We start from the raw sequence: 14,637 nt of genomic DNA, 5'->3' as shown, positions 1-14,637 counted from the left end.
TTTGTATAAATCGTGCAGGGTCCACCAAGGCTCTTGGTGACGACCCTAATTGGTGGTTGCGGTTGTGGTGGTGGTGGTGCAAGTGGTGCCGTAAATTGTTAAGGTGGCGACAGTGGTTCAGTTGGCTCATTTAATCAATCGTTATATAACTAGAATGGACAAAATTTTATTTTTTTTATCCAAATTAATTCATTTATTAATTTTTCTTTGTTCACTAAGTTTTGTTCCATTGTGTTTCAGAAAGATTTTTAACATGTCAACATAGTAGTATCACGTTCTTCCAGGTCCCGAATTGAAGCATCGCTCAATTTCATTCCTAAACCCCCACCCACCCCCAATTTAACCAAAATTTTATGAAAATAAAACAGACTATAAAAGTGTTTTAAGATACATTACAGTACCATATGATTAAACATAAATATCATGCCTTAACCCATGCGATGATGATTCTTATCTTGAATTTTAAACGGGTTAGATCATGAAATGCAAAAGGGCTGAGACACCATCGAGTCCCTTTCCCACATAATAATTTTCATATTCTTTTATTGTTATGCCTTTATACTTGGCTGGATTGTCTTCCGAAAGCAACTCACTTATTGGTTCGTACACCTTTGATGTCTCAACTTGACCTGTGGTAAAGACTGAAGCAACCGATACTCTTGGCCCAACCTTGTTTGCCACCACTTTGTGTTGTGAACTCACAAACTTGTCGTTTGCAATGAGCTGCAAATTCAAATGGATTTTTATCAGAACACTATGCTTTTAACTTCCTAAGACCAAATCTCAGTTTTTAATATATATTTGATTATTGTGAAAAGCTTTATGGGAATCAAAGCAAGTGTGAAATATCAATTGTGAAACTTAGAGAGAGATGCCTACAAATAATCTCCGTCATTTACTACAAGAGCTCCGGGTATAGGAGGTACATCAGTCCATTGATTCTGATAAAAAACTTTAAGGCCTCCAATATGATCTTGGAGAAGAATAATGATGAAACTAGTGTCGGTATGGACTTGGGCGCCTATTGTTAATTCTGGTTGTGGGCAAGAAGGTTAATAATGACTAAGAACACCAAGCCCGTCCGCACATCCCATGTCCAAAAGATAATTAGGGTCTAGCCCAAGTGCCTCAGAGATTAACTCCAATAAGGAGATCCCGAGTTTCATCACTTGTTTAGAGTAGTCCATTAGTATATCCCTGAAATTATATCCCGATCAAACAAAAGTATCCAATGATAAAACATAAGTTCTTGTTAAATTTGTAGCTTAAAAAAATATAGTTGTTTCAGTTTAAATATTGACAAAATTCATGACTTTTAGCTCATTTTGGCGGATAAAAAGTTATTAAAATTATTAAATATATTAAGCATAACATATGCTGATTTCATTGAAAGTCACTAAAAAGTGTGTTAGTAGGATATCCGAAAATTCAAATATCCAAAACTTTTGGATAGTTGATATCACTATCTGAATTCGTCTCCGAAAGTAAAACCTGCAAGGCGGTGGCAACTCGTGTGGTTGGGGAGGGTTCAGAGCCATGGTGCAGTAAAAGGTGTCTCGCCAGTTAGTCACCGGTCCAGTGTACAAGTCAAAGTTACCGAAATCCCATGATTCACCATCTGAAAGAATCCCCAGCTCTCCAACGCACTCTTCACTTGCCTGATCACTTCCTTACGTAGGATCTTCATTGATTCTTTGGAGGTCTATAGTCGGAATAGTTAGTTGTGGTTGTTTGTTGTTGAGGTTTTTTGGTGAAGGCAGATGAAATATTCGAGGGACCTCTGTTACTCCGGAATCAACAAGTCCTTTGACGTCCATTTTGCTTTCATCAAACGCCGTGATCTCCGCTTTCCTGTCATAGTCATTGAGAACCATTTTCTCACTAAGAACCATTTTCTTATTAGTGTATAAACTAAACTTATTAATATTTATATTAGGTATAGGGGTCTATTTGTAATTATTGTATTTACTAGGGTTAATATGAAATTATTTAGTCTATAAATAGGTAATGATGTCAGACAGATTTATATTACGTGTTCAATATTAACAATCGCAGATTTATTATTATTATTATTATTATTATTATTATTATTATTATTATTATTCAGAATTCATGATCATAATCTTGTTCTTATTCAACACAATTGTGAATTGTGTGTATTGATTTGTTCATTGACTACCAACAGTGGTATCAAAACCAATTTGATAATCTATTGTGATCAATTGAATCTATTGATTGTCATCGATCAGAAGAAGGTTGTGAACGAGGCTTTAAGATAATTGATTGTGAACAACTGAATCGATTAAATCAAGGGAAGTCCTGCAGTTATCGATCAATCTGCTGAATTCTAGGATTTGATCGATCAAACAAGAGCCTTTTGAAATTGATTAAGAATTTGATCAAATGGGTTTGTTTTCCAAAAGAAATTGATTTGAGAGGCCCTGTAATTGTCGGTCTACTAAGGGCATCTGATCAATCAAGAATTGATATCCAGAAAATAAGAGGAGAAAACAATCTGATTGAAGCCATTGATCAATTCATTACTGAATCAGAATTGAAATTATATCAAAATTCGTTTATGTAGAATCAATTTGAGTTTTTCATAATCAATCTGGTTCTTGTTTAATTTGTGATTCTTGAAGGTTGCATACTCTATCGGATATCGATTCAAGAACACAATAGATTGTATTGATTGTTTAATCTGGTTACAGAATCAAGTGATTTTGTGGGATTATTTAGAAACAACTCTATTTGGGACAATTCAGGCCTGCCCAAAGTATTGTGTTTTTGGTTAAAAACGAGTTTGGTTCGTTTTGGTTATTTAACGGTTGGTTTTGATACCTGTGTACCATTGTTATTAGTAACCATTGGTTATAAAGAAACCTGAATATTGCTTGAAACGGTTGTTTTGTTTCACTTTGTGACCGATAAACCCGTATACTATTTGTGTTTGGAATAGTCGGCTTAGGCAACGGATAAACCCGTGCGCTGTTGTCAGTTGAGACAAACAGTTGGTTTTCGCTTGCCTTGTTAAACCCATGCACTATTCTTGATTAAAAGAAACAGTTGTTTTTGAATTTAGAATAGTCGGCTTAGGCAACGGATAAACCTGAGTACTGTTGTTTGTTGAGACAAACAGTTGGTTTTTGCTTTGCCTTGTTAAACCCGTGTACTATTCTTGGTAGAAAACGGTTTGGTTTTTATTTACATTGTGACCGGAAAACCCGAGTACCGTTTTTGAAATAGTTGGTTTCGAAAAACCCGTTCACTATTTCTGGGATTAACAATTGCTTTGTTAATAACCCAAGTACCGTTTAGAGTAAATTGACAACAAATTATTTTAATTTTGTGATAGCCAATTTATCAAGATTGGGAAAAAGAAAACTCGGAAAATGGTTGAGTCCAAAGATAAAGAAGTTATGACTTCGAAGGAAGAAGGGACATCAATGAGTTTTCAATGCCCTGTGTAAACTCAACAAATTACACCATTTGGGCTATAAAGATCAGATCGATCTTTAACGTCCATGGAATTTGGAAGCCATCGAACCAAAAGAGGGCAGTGAAGTTGATGAGAAAAAGAATAATACAGCAATTGCGTTACTATACCAAGCAATTCTAGAAAAATGGTATTGCAAATTGCTAATCTTACTTCAGCCAAAGAAATTTGGGACGCATTAAAGGTTCGACATGTCAGAGTTGATAGAGTTAAAGAGGCGCATTTAGAAATACTCGAGTCAGACTTTGAGTCCCTAAAAATAGGTGTTGACGAGTCACTTGATGTGTATGCCGGGAAACTTAGTGAGATTGCAGCACAAGCAAGCAATCTTGGGTATACTATGAATGACAAGAAACTGATCCGAAAACTACTCAGTTCAGTGCCAGAAAAGTTCATTCAGATTGTTGCTGCGATCGAGCAGTTTGTTGATCTTGGTGCAATGCCATTCCAAGAAGCCATTGGAAGTTTGAAGGCTTTCGAGGAACGCACCAAGAAGAAAAACAAGGAAGTAGACATGCATGACAGACTTATGTTCACTTAAGATGAAGGAAAAGAGAGTAAATGAACAAAAGTGTGAACATTGCGGTCATGAAAGTTCAAAGCAAGGAAACAAAGAACGTGGCCGAGGCCAGTATGGGAAGACTTGGAAGAATAAACAAGGAAATCAAACCCAGCAGAACAAGGATCAAAAAAATGTTTCAAAGTGTAATGAGCGTGGGCATTTCAGGCATGAATGTCCAAATTGGAAAAGAAGGGAGCAGGCAAACCTGATCTGGGAAGAAGATGAAGATTCAATACTACTGTGATGGAAACGCCAAATCTCAAAGAAGATACAAAGACCTCGCTTAAACGAAGTTTAGTTTAAGGGGGAGTATTAGTGTATAAACTCAACTTATTAATATTTATATTAAGTATAGGGAGGTCTGTTTGTAATTATTGTATTCACTAGGGTTAATATGAAATTATTTAGTCTATAAATAGGGAATGATATCAGACAGATTTATATTACGTGTTCAATTTTAACAATCGCAGATTTAGTATTATTATTATTATTCAGAATTCATGATCATAATCTTGTTCTTATTCAACACAATTATGAATTGTGTGTATTGATTTGTTCATTGATTACCAACATTTCTTTAGAGAAGTGTTGAATGATAACTAATGAGTTTCAAATTTTAAAGGAAGATATTTATAACTTAATTATAAGGTTATAACCATCATGTGTCCATATTGCTCATCAGAATAATTGGAGTTTTCTTTCTTTTTAATTACATAAAAGAATAACATATATTGATATTATCACCTATGATAGCAGCCAAAACGACTATCTCTTATGGTAAGTCAAGATAACGACTTCTTTGAACTTATTTCCAAAATATTTTTGGATTATAGTTATCAGGGCGACTCTAAGGGATAAACTAAAGCTAGGGATTTAGGCCTTCAATTTAAAATAAAATTGGAACAAAACATACTAAATGATGAAAATGACTATAAGTTATTCGAAAAGACAAACATATTCACGGTTACTTGTTTCGAAAAAGGCTCGAAATTCTCTTTTTGCTTTAGGCTTCTAATAGAGTTGGGCCGACCCTAATACTTATTAAGAAATAGTATGCTTTTATAGTTTTTAAGCTCTTAGCACATATATTTTCATAAAAGTTGATGGTTAAAGCCTTTAGTAATCTTGTATATTCTATGAATGAATTACAATGAAAAGGAGATGAAAATAAATACTATACATAGATCCATATACAAGGAATTTAGCAAACAGAAGGCTGGAATGAAGGCTAAAAATAAGGTCCAGAATAAAAGTGATTTAGCAATTATTAGGGAGATGATTAAGGAGAGCATATTCCATCTTCAATATTCCCCCTCAAGTTGGAGCATGTAAGTCTTTCATGCCTAACTTGCTGAGTAGAAACCTGAGTTGTTGTGTCCCTAATCCCTTGGTAAGGAGATCCGCAATTTGCATTTTGGTATCAATGGGCATAGGTTTGATTTCTTTTGACTCGACTCTTTCTCGAACGAAGTAGCAATCCATTTTCACATGTTTGGTTCGTTCGTGGAAAACTGGATTGTTAGCGATATGTCTAGCCGCCTGATTATCTCAAAATAGGGGAGTTGGTCTGTTCGAGGGAATGTCTAATTCACTTAAAAGTCATCTTATCTACAAAACTTCACTAACTGTAGATGCCATGGATCGGTATTCTGCTTCTGCGGAAGAACGTGAAACCACTAATTGTTTCTTGGTTTTCCAAGAAACCAACGCCCCACCAAGTAAAACCAAATATCCTGTTCGTGATCTTCTAGTATACGGACACCCGAGCTAGTCATAGTCGCTGTAGGCCGTGAGAGCACAACCTCCTTCACGAGGGAGAAGAATGACTTGCCCAGGCGTTCCTTTTAGATACCGTAAGACTCTATGCACGGCATCAAGGTGATTTTGTCTTGGATCTGCAACGAATTGACTTAAGACATTTAAATAATTCCAACTATTAACTATTGGTAAATAACAGTCGCAACTAATGAAATGTATGCAGATGGTCTCATTTTTTAACATATTTGCTTCGAACAATCCGCGACTAACAGAATCCTAACGTCGTTATTCCGGTCGTTGGAAAAGCATTTTTACCTTGAAAACTCAACTTTTTTCGCCAGAAAACTCAATTTGAACATCAACACCATTGCTGATCACCATCACCTAAATATCACCACCACCACCACCACCACCTTCACCGACAACCACCACCTAAACACCACCACCACTTGTAACCACCGCTGATCACAACCACTGCCGACAACCACCACCAACCAACCACCACCAATTGACTCTGATGGTGGTTATAGGTTCCAGCGATCTAAATAATTGAGACTTTTACTAGAAAAAAGTTCCTAAATGCCCGATCTAAGGCTACAAAGAGGTTTGAGACGAAAAGGTTGAGTGTTCCGGCAGAAACATTTTTCCGATGATCGCCAACTAACAACATTAGAATTCTTTTAGTCGTAGATTATTGTGAGTATATATGCTAAAAGATATGACTGTTAGCAGGCATCGTTAGTTGAGACTGTTATTTGTCAATAGTCAATATTTGAGATTATTAAAATCCAATTTTTTTAAAAAATTTACGAGAAACTAATAATATATCATTTATTATATTGCTTAGTTAAGTTTGATAATTCATGTTAATTGGCATTTCCTTTGGTATGCACAGCTAACAACATCGTAAATCGGGTAATAGGTGCTCCCTCCTATCGTAGGTCGAGGGTTCAAATCTGGCTTGTAGTAGGCATGTTAAGTGAATTTAGGAATAGTTAACTAACCATCAAATAAAGCAATATCGTAGATCCAAAATGGTTTGTATTCATCTCAAACTTAATGATATGCGTGCTTATTCTATTTCTTCGTCGATATTCGTCCACAATTTTAATTCAAGTTGTGGGTAAGATGGATAGTAAATTGCAAATACGTTATACATGCAACATGCCGAGCAATTGATTCTAACAAAATTCTTAAAAAAAACACCAAAACTATAAAAATAAAAATGTGTGAAGATATATTACATTGCCATAAAAATAGATAACACTGTAGGTCCCGAAACCGGATCCGACAACGAAAAGCTTTGTTCTTGGTAAGTACTCGAGACGGGTACGGTAAATCAAACGATCGAACATAATATAAAGATAATATAAAGTATAGGAACGATCTCGTTATCGGTTGAAAGATTTAATATACTAAGTAAACGAACCGACCCCACTCAAGGTGAGCTCCCCTTGGGTGGGTGATTTACACACTAGAAAACACACACTATAAAAGAAAACAAGTTTTCTATTTATAGCTAAACATAGTAAAAAGAAAACATTCTAGAAGCATTCTCGTTAAACTTAAACGCGTGTCAAAGTTCTCGTCTCGTGTCCGGTTTTGCTCGCCGACATTAAATATTATCTTGATCATAAATTGTTGGGTCTATATTTTGTGGTTTGTACTTATTTATATTATTGTATATCGTGTTAGTGTGCTTGTGGATGTAAACCGAGATCACCTAATAGGATCTCGGTGGGTTTGGGCTTTATTGGGCTAGTTGTTTTGTTACCCTATATATAGATCATATTGTATAGGGTTTTTGGGGTTGTTTTTTTGGCGTTTTGATAGAGAGAGATTAGTCGTTCACTGCGTTGTTGGTAGAACGAGTATTGTAAGCAAGTGCTTAAGCACCCGACGTTTATAATAACGTGTGTTTTGAAGCATCCCATCGTGTGTTTTACGTGTTCTTGCTTATTATCTTGAATCATCTTGTGTTAGGATTCCGCACTAACATCAAGATACTTGATATCATATTGTAGTGATCCAGATTCGGGACTTACAATTGGTATCAGAGCCTTTGACCTATTCAGGCTCATTATTGTGATATCAACGGATTCAAGATCTAAGTGTTTGGTGGTTTGGTTGTATTTCTGGCGAACTGTTGATCGGAGAAGAGAAAGGATTGTTTTTGGTGAAAGATTGACTTTGTTTTGGAAACAAATCAAATCCCACTAAACTCGGGAGTTTGTTACACTCAAAATCCAACTGAATCTCTAGTTTTCGGCCAAGGAAATCGGTTCTCGGTTAGTTTTGAGGGTTTTCGGCAATTTGTTCAAGTTTTCTTCTAAAATCTGATCGTTTTTGGTTAGATTTAAGGGTTCTTGGCCAAATTCTGTGGTTCTCGGTCAACAAATTTCTGTTCTCGGTTACCAACCTTTATTCTCGGTCAACATTCTTTGGTTCTCGGTCAACTCATTCAGTTCTAGGTCATCTTTGGTTCTCGGTTAACGCATACTGTGAACGTAGTTGGGCCTGATCAATCTGATTTGGGCTTTGTGTATTGTACTTTAGAGTTTTCTGAACGTAAGATTTGTGGACTGATTAAACTAAAATGGAACAATTAACTAACAGTAATATGTCATCCAATGCTTCACTCCATCAAGAAATGGATTCCATAATGGGGACCACCACTCGTGTGCCTCGTCTACTGTCTCATGAGGGGTTCAGCAAGTGAAAATTTTGATTCGAGAAGTATGTTAAGACGAAAGATGCAAAAATCTGGAGAAGCATAGTTAGGGGACTCCAAATCATTACGTATCAACGTGAGAACTCAACTGAAGTTGTTGTGAAGCCTACTGCTATGTACGATGATGATGATCTTGCTAAAATTGAAGAGGATGAAAGGGCTCTCTCAACCTTAACTATGGCACTCTCACATGAGATTGCTCTGGGTTTTAGAGAACTTCAATCTGCTAAGGAGTTGTGGGAGGCGTTGATTGAGGTGTATGATGGAAACGAAGACATGAAGAGAAGTCGCCAAGATTTGCTGCGACAGAAATTCAATATGTTTAATCATGTTTTGGGAGAGTCGTTGGAAACTCAACTTCAAAGGTTCATAGCTCTTGTGACTGAGATGAAATCTGCAAGCATCTATCTGGCAACTTCTGAAATAAACAACAAGTTGGTGAACTCACTGCCTAAAAGTTGGGATATGAATGTTGCCGTTATCAAGAAGACAAAAGATCTCAACAGGATGTCTATATTCGAGATGATGGCTACCATTAAGGCATGTGACATGGATGACAAGCAACGTGCTATAAATCACGCAAACTCCTACAGTGCAGCTGGGTACAACGTTGCTTCCAATAATGCACTCATCTCACAAGACAACTTCTCAATGTTCAAGACTACTCAGGGACAACCGCAATTTCAACCTTAAAGCAACTTCCAAATATTTAAATCCACTCAGAGTCAATCATCTTTTACCTCACCACAACCAGCTCCAGTCTTCTTCACTAAACCTGCTCAATCTCCTGATGCTAATATCCAACCTCAATCATCTGGTGATGCTCCCAGTCAGAACTCCAGTCATATTCCCTCTATCCCAAAGGAAACTCAAGAGAACATAGCTTTAATGGCGGGATTCATGAACTGCTACAATGCATTCCTAGCTGGAGATTTGGTTCAACCTGTTGTTGATGCTGAGCTTAATCAAATCCATCCAGATGATGTTGAAGAAATGGATATCTCTTGGCAGATCGCCATGGTCGTGTTTCGGGCTAAGAAATTCACTAAGAGAACGGGAAGGAATAATTGGAATATGCCGAATAATCAGAAGGTGGGTTTTAACAAGGACACTCTGAGGTGCTACAACTGTTACGAGCCGGGTCACTTTGCTCGTGAATGTATCAACCCAGCAAAGGAAGGAAACACGGAAAGGGCGCTGGTTCCAGTGGGAAACGCTAGAGGAGAAGTTGGGGGTAGTTCGGGAAATGCTGAAAGGGGTTTGGTTGCTCAACAATTTTCTTGGGCTGATCAGATGGCTGCTCTCAACATTAGCAATCAGATTGCTAATTATGCTCATGTTGAAGACACTGAAGAAGAAAATGCTACTGAGGAGCAAATCAAGGAACTTCAATTTGCATTCATGGCCTTCACTCCTTCCAGCTCATCTGAGGTAAGCTTTCAACCATGTTCTCAAGATTGTGTTGATAAAATTAATTTATATAAACTCCACAATGATAACTTGATTAGAGAAATGGAAAGAGTGAATCTGAAAATTTTAAACTTAAGAAAAATGAAAAAGCTTTCTTAGATAAAATAGAAGCAAATCAAAAGGATTTTTCTAAGCTTAAGTCTAAATTCAGCATAAAGTGTTGTCACCACCTAGATGCCAAGCAGGAAATTGCTAAATTAACCGCTAAACTGGAAGCCTCCAAAATAGAGATTTTGAATTTAAATGCTAAATTTGAAAGAGCTGAACTTGATTTTAAAAAATTCGAGGGTTTCAGTAAAGTAGTTAATTCAATGATTGATAATCAGTTATGGTGGAAGGAAAAAGAAGGTGAGGGCATAGGATATAATCGGTTACCCTTGCCTTACAATGACAACTATGTTCGACTTCCTATCACCAAAGAACAGGATGAAAAGGTACAGGGCATGAAGTACGGTAAACAAGATAAGAATGACAAGTCTGATCCTGTGAATACAAATGTATCCACTTCAGGAGTGAACGATTCTAACGTGTTTGCTTCATGTGTAGAGAAAGTAATTGTTGAGGAATGGACTGATGAGGATGATGATTCTTGTGTTTCGTTTAATAAAGACATTATTCTGATGTTTCTTTAAAACTGCCCGTTTTGAATTCTGTTAGTTCGACTGTTTGTGTGGGTTTTGGTTTTAAGAGCAAAAACAATTGTGTGGTTAATTCTGTTAAAACTGTGAAATCTGATGATGTGGTTTTTAATAAGAAAAATAAAAATAAAAAATTTGCTAAAAACTACCCACCACCCAAGTTCATTAAAGAGCAATGCTCAAATGAACAAAAGGGGGTCGAACCGAACAACATGTCTAATGGTAAACATCAAGCTAAGCGACCTAACCCACACAATAGGTCAAGAGAAAAAGTTCACCACAATGATTTTTATATAAAACGTCAAACTTGTTATAATTGTGGGATTCCTGGTCATATTGCTAGAAACTGTCCACATCGTCCATATGTTCCTTACTATGGATTTTATCAGAGGAATATGCCTTGTGATACCTATCGATGAAATTTCGGGCATCATAAGGCAAATCCCTCTAAGGTGATTGGAACAAGAACAAATCTGGTAGGTTTAATCCTCATTAGACCAAGCCTAACCTGTTTAGTAGAAGTGATATAAACCATGATTCGACTTCAAAAACTAACTCGATCTCTAAATCACAGCCTGTCGGGAGAACAAATTCGTCTGTTCCCTCTACACGCAAACCAGAGACCGAACCATCCATTCGTACAAACAACAGTAAATCTTACAATGGTAAACATAAATAGATGCCTAAGTCTCCGGTAAAGAAGGTTTCTTCTACCATTTTAGATAATCGAGAAGATATGTCATGGCAGCCCGTAACGAGTGTAAATGAGTCAGGTGTACCCAGTGTTACTATGGACTGGGTGCCAAAGTCTAATTAATCCCTCACTTCGTGCAGGAGTAGCTATGGAGGAATATCATCAGACCTTGGTTTGTTGACAGTGTCGAAGTTCTCGTCTCATGTCCGGTTTTGCTCGCCGACATTAAATATTATCTTGACCATTAATATATAATAGGTTTCGTTATTTGATATCACAAATCACTTAAATTGGCCTTACAAACACCATTAACCCATTGGGATTATTCTTAAAATGGCTTCTACATGGGTTAGATCATGAAATGCGAATGGGGTGAAGTTCCATCAAATCCCTTTAAACTAAACTAGACCAGTAAAATGACATTATAGCTTGAAACTTAGAGAGATGCATGCAAATAATCTCCGTTGTTTGCTACAAGAGCACCCCGTATAGAAGGAACATCCCTTTCACACCCGCTTTTCTGCTTTTCTACTAAAATTGGCTACTTTTTAAGTTGGCTTTATCAAATCAAACCACGCCCAATATCAAAACTACTTCTATTAAAATAATATGTACTTCTAATTACTTATTGGTGCAGTTGTAGGCCCATTTGTATAAATCGTACAGGGTCCATGAAGGCTCTCAGCGACGACCCTAATTGGTGTTTGCGGTTGTGGTGGTGTTGTAAGTGGTGTCGTAAATTGTTAAGGTGGCGGCAGTGGGTGTGTCGGCTCATTTAATCAATCGTTATATAACTAGGATGGACAAAAAATTATTTTTTTTATCCAAATCAACTCATCTATTGATTTTTCGTTGTTCGCTAAGCTTCGTTTCGCTTTGTTTTTCAGAAAGATTTTTAACAAGTCAACATATTAGTAGTATCGCGTATCTTCCAGGTCCCGAATTGAAGCATCGCTCAATATCATTCCTAAACCCCCACCCACCCCCAATTTAACCAAAATTTTATGAAAATAAGACATAGACTATAAAAGTGTTTCAGATATATTACATTACCATATGATTAAACATAAAGTATCATGCCTTAACCCACTGCGATGATTGTTATCTTGACTTCTAAATGGGTTAAATCATGAAATGCAAAAGGGCTGAGACACCATCGAGTCCCTTTGCCAAATAATATTTTTCATATTCTTTTATTGTTATGCGTTTATACTTGGACGGATTATCTTCCGAAAGCAACTCACCTATTGGTTCATACACCTTCGATGTCTCAGTTTGACCCGTGGTAAAAAATGAAGCCACCGATACTCTTGGCCCAACCTTGTTTGCCACCACTTTGTGTTGTGAACTCACAAACTTGTCGTTTGTAATGAGCTGCAAATTCAAATGGATTTTGTATCAGAACACTATCCTTTTAACTTCTAAGACCAAATCTCAGTTTTTATATTTATTTGATTATTGTAAAAAGCTTTATGGCAATCAAAGCAAGTCTAAAATATCAGTTTTAAACTGAAAAAGACCAATAAAAACACATAATAGCATGAAACTTGGAGAGAGATGCCTGCAAATAATCTCCGGCATTTACTATGAGAGCTCCAGGTATAGGAGGAACATCAGTCCATTGATTCTGATAAAAAACTTTAAGGCCACCAATATGATCTTGGAGAAGAATAGTGATGAAACTATTGTCGGTATGGACTTGGGCGCCTATTGTTAATTCTGGTTGGGGGCAAGAAGGATAATAATGACCAAGAACACCAAGCCCGTCCGCACATCCCATGTCCAAAAGATAATTAGGGTCTAGCCCAAGTGCCTCAGAGATTAACTCCAATAACGATATCCCAAGTTTCATCACTTGTGTAGAGTACTCCATCAGTATATCCCTGAAATTATATCCCGATCAAACAAAAGTATCCAATGATTAAACGTAAGTTCTTGTTAAATCTGTAGCTTAAAAAAATATAGTTGTTTCGGTTTCAATATTGACAAAATTCATGAGTTTTAGCTCATTTTGGCGCATAAAAAGTTATTAAAATTAAATATATTAAGCATAACACATGTTGATTTCATTGAAAGTCACTAAAAGCGTGTGAGTACGATATCCGAAAATTCAAATATCCAAAACTTTTGGATAGTTGATATCACTATCTGAATTCGTTTATGGAAATAAAACCTGCAAGGCAGTGGCAACTCATGTGGTTGGGGAGGGTTCGGAGCCATGTTGCAGTAAAAGGTGTCTCGCCAGTTAGTCACAGGTCCAGCGTACAAGTCAAAGTTACTATTATACACCAACCTCATCTTCCCACTCCGATCTCTCGTGTACCATTGCTTCTTCACCTCCGTGTCTTGCTCATAAAAATCCATCACTCCCTTTAGCACCTCATCCAAAACATTAACCGAAATCCCATTATTCACCGTCTGAAAGAATCCCCAGCTCTCCAACGCACTCTCCACTTGCCTGATCACCTCCTTACGTCGTATAGGATCTTCGTTGATTCCTTGGAGGTCTATAGTCGGAATAGTTAGTTGTGGTTGTTCGTTGTTGAGGTTTTCAGGTGAAGGCAGATGAAATATTCGAGGGACCTCTGTAACTCCGGAATCAACAAGTCCTTTGACGCCTGCTTTGGTTTCATCAAACACTGTGAGCTCCGCTTTCCTGTCATAGTCCGGTAATTGGGCAGACGCGTCACTAAGAACCAGTTTCTCACTCAGAACCATTTTCTTTAGAGAAGTGATAAATAACGACTAATGAGCTTTAAATTTTAATAGGATGATATTTATAACTTAACTATGAGTTTATAAATATAACGTGTCCATATTGCTCATCAGAATAATTGGAGTTTCTTTCTTTTTAAATACATAGAAGAAAAATATATATTAATATTATCACCTATGATAGCAGCCAAAACGACTTATCTCTTATTCTAAGTCAAGATAACGACTTCTTTGAACTTATTTCCAAAATATTTTTGGATTATACTTATCAAGGGGACTCTATGGACGAAACTAAAGCTAGGGCTTTAAGCCTCTAATTTAAACTAAAGTTGAAAAAAATCATACAATGATTAAAATAACCATAAGTTATTTGAAAAGACAAACATATTTGCTGTTACTTGTTTTAATTTGTAACAATAAATTCGAAAATGGCTCTAAATTCTCGTTTCGCTTTAGGCCTCTAATAGAGTTTGGCCGGCCCTAATACTTATTAAGAAATAGTATGCTTTTATAATTTTTAAGCTCTTAGCACATATATTTGTTATATTGTTTAAATTTTATAACAAACAAATT

At 36.6% G+C, this 14,637-nt stretch overlaps 1 protein-coding gene and 1 pseudogene across 2 annotated transcripts; both read right to left on the bottom strand.

Annotated features, from left to right (window-relative positions):
* Positions 1-448: 448 nt before the first annotated feature.
* LOC143609405 (1-aminocyclopropane-1-carboxylate oxidase homolog 3-like) lies at positions 449-1,892 on the bottom strand (annotated as a pseudogene). Its single transcript, XR_013149416.1, has 3 exons — positions 1,492-1,892; positions 876-1,197; positions 449-723 (listed from the first exon to the last, which is right to left on the bottom strand). The product of XR_013149416.1 is annotated as a 1-aminocyclopropane-1-carboxylate oxidase homolog 3-like (transcript).
* A 10,446-nt stretch (positions 1,893-12,338) lies between these two features.
* LOC143609404 (1-aminocyclopropane-1-carboxylate oxidase homolog 1-like) lies at positions 12,339-14,246 on the bottom strand. Its single transcript, XM_077084165.1, has 3 exons — positions 13,523-14,246; positions 12,911-13,232; positions 12,339-12,723 (listed from the first exon to the last, which is right to left on the bottom strand). The coding sequence occupies exons 1-3, from the start codon at positions 14,065-14,067 to the stop codon at positions 12,472-12,474; spliced, it is 1,119 nt and encodes a 372-aa protein (XP_076940280.1). The 5' UTR covers positions 14,068-14,246; the 3' UTR covers positions 12,339-12,471.
* Between the last annotated feature and the right edge of the window lie 391 nt (positions 14,247-14,637).

This window comes from Bidens hawaiensis, unplaced genomic scaffold (genome assembly GCF_021521415.1).
Source record: "Bidens hawaiensis isolate Kalapana, Puna unplaced genomic scaffold, B.hawaiensis_p1.1 tig00419617_1, whole genome shotgun sequence".
Lineage (NCBI taxonomy): Eukaryota > Viridiplantae > Streptophyta > Magnoliopsida > Asterales > Asteraceae > Bidens > Bidens hawaiensis.
The sequence above is the reverse complement of the archived record's forward strand: the minus strand, read 5'-3'. Positions and strand labels throughout refer to the sequence as shown.

Excerpts from the sequence above, each read along its gene's own strand:
- LOC143609404 (XM_077084165.1), bottom strand. The coding sequence starts at position 14,067 with ATGGTTCTGAGTGAGAAACTGGTTCTTAGTGACGCGTCTGCCCAATTA. Across the intron at positions 13,233-13,522 it reads GAGTTGCCACTGCCTTGCAG|GGATATACTGATGGAGTACT; the intron begins GTTTTATTTCCA and ends ATATAATTTCAG. Across the intron at positions 12,724-12,910 it reads ATGCCGGAGATTATTTGCAG|CTCATTACAAACGACAAGTT; the intron begins GCATCTCTCTCC and ends TTGAATTTGCAG.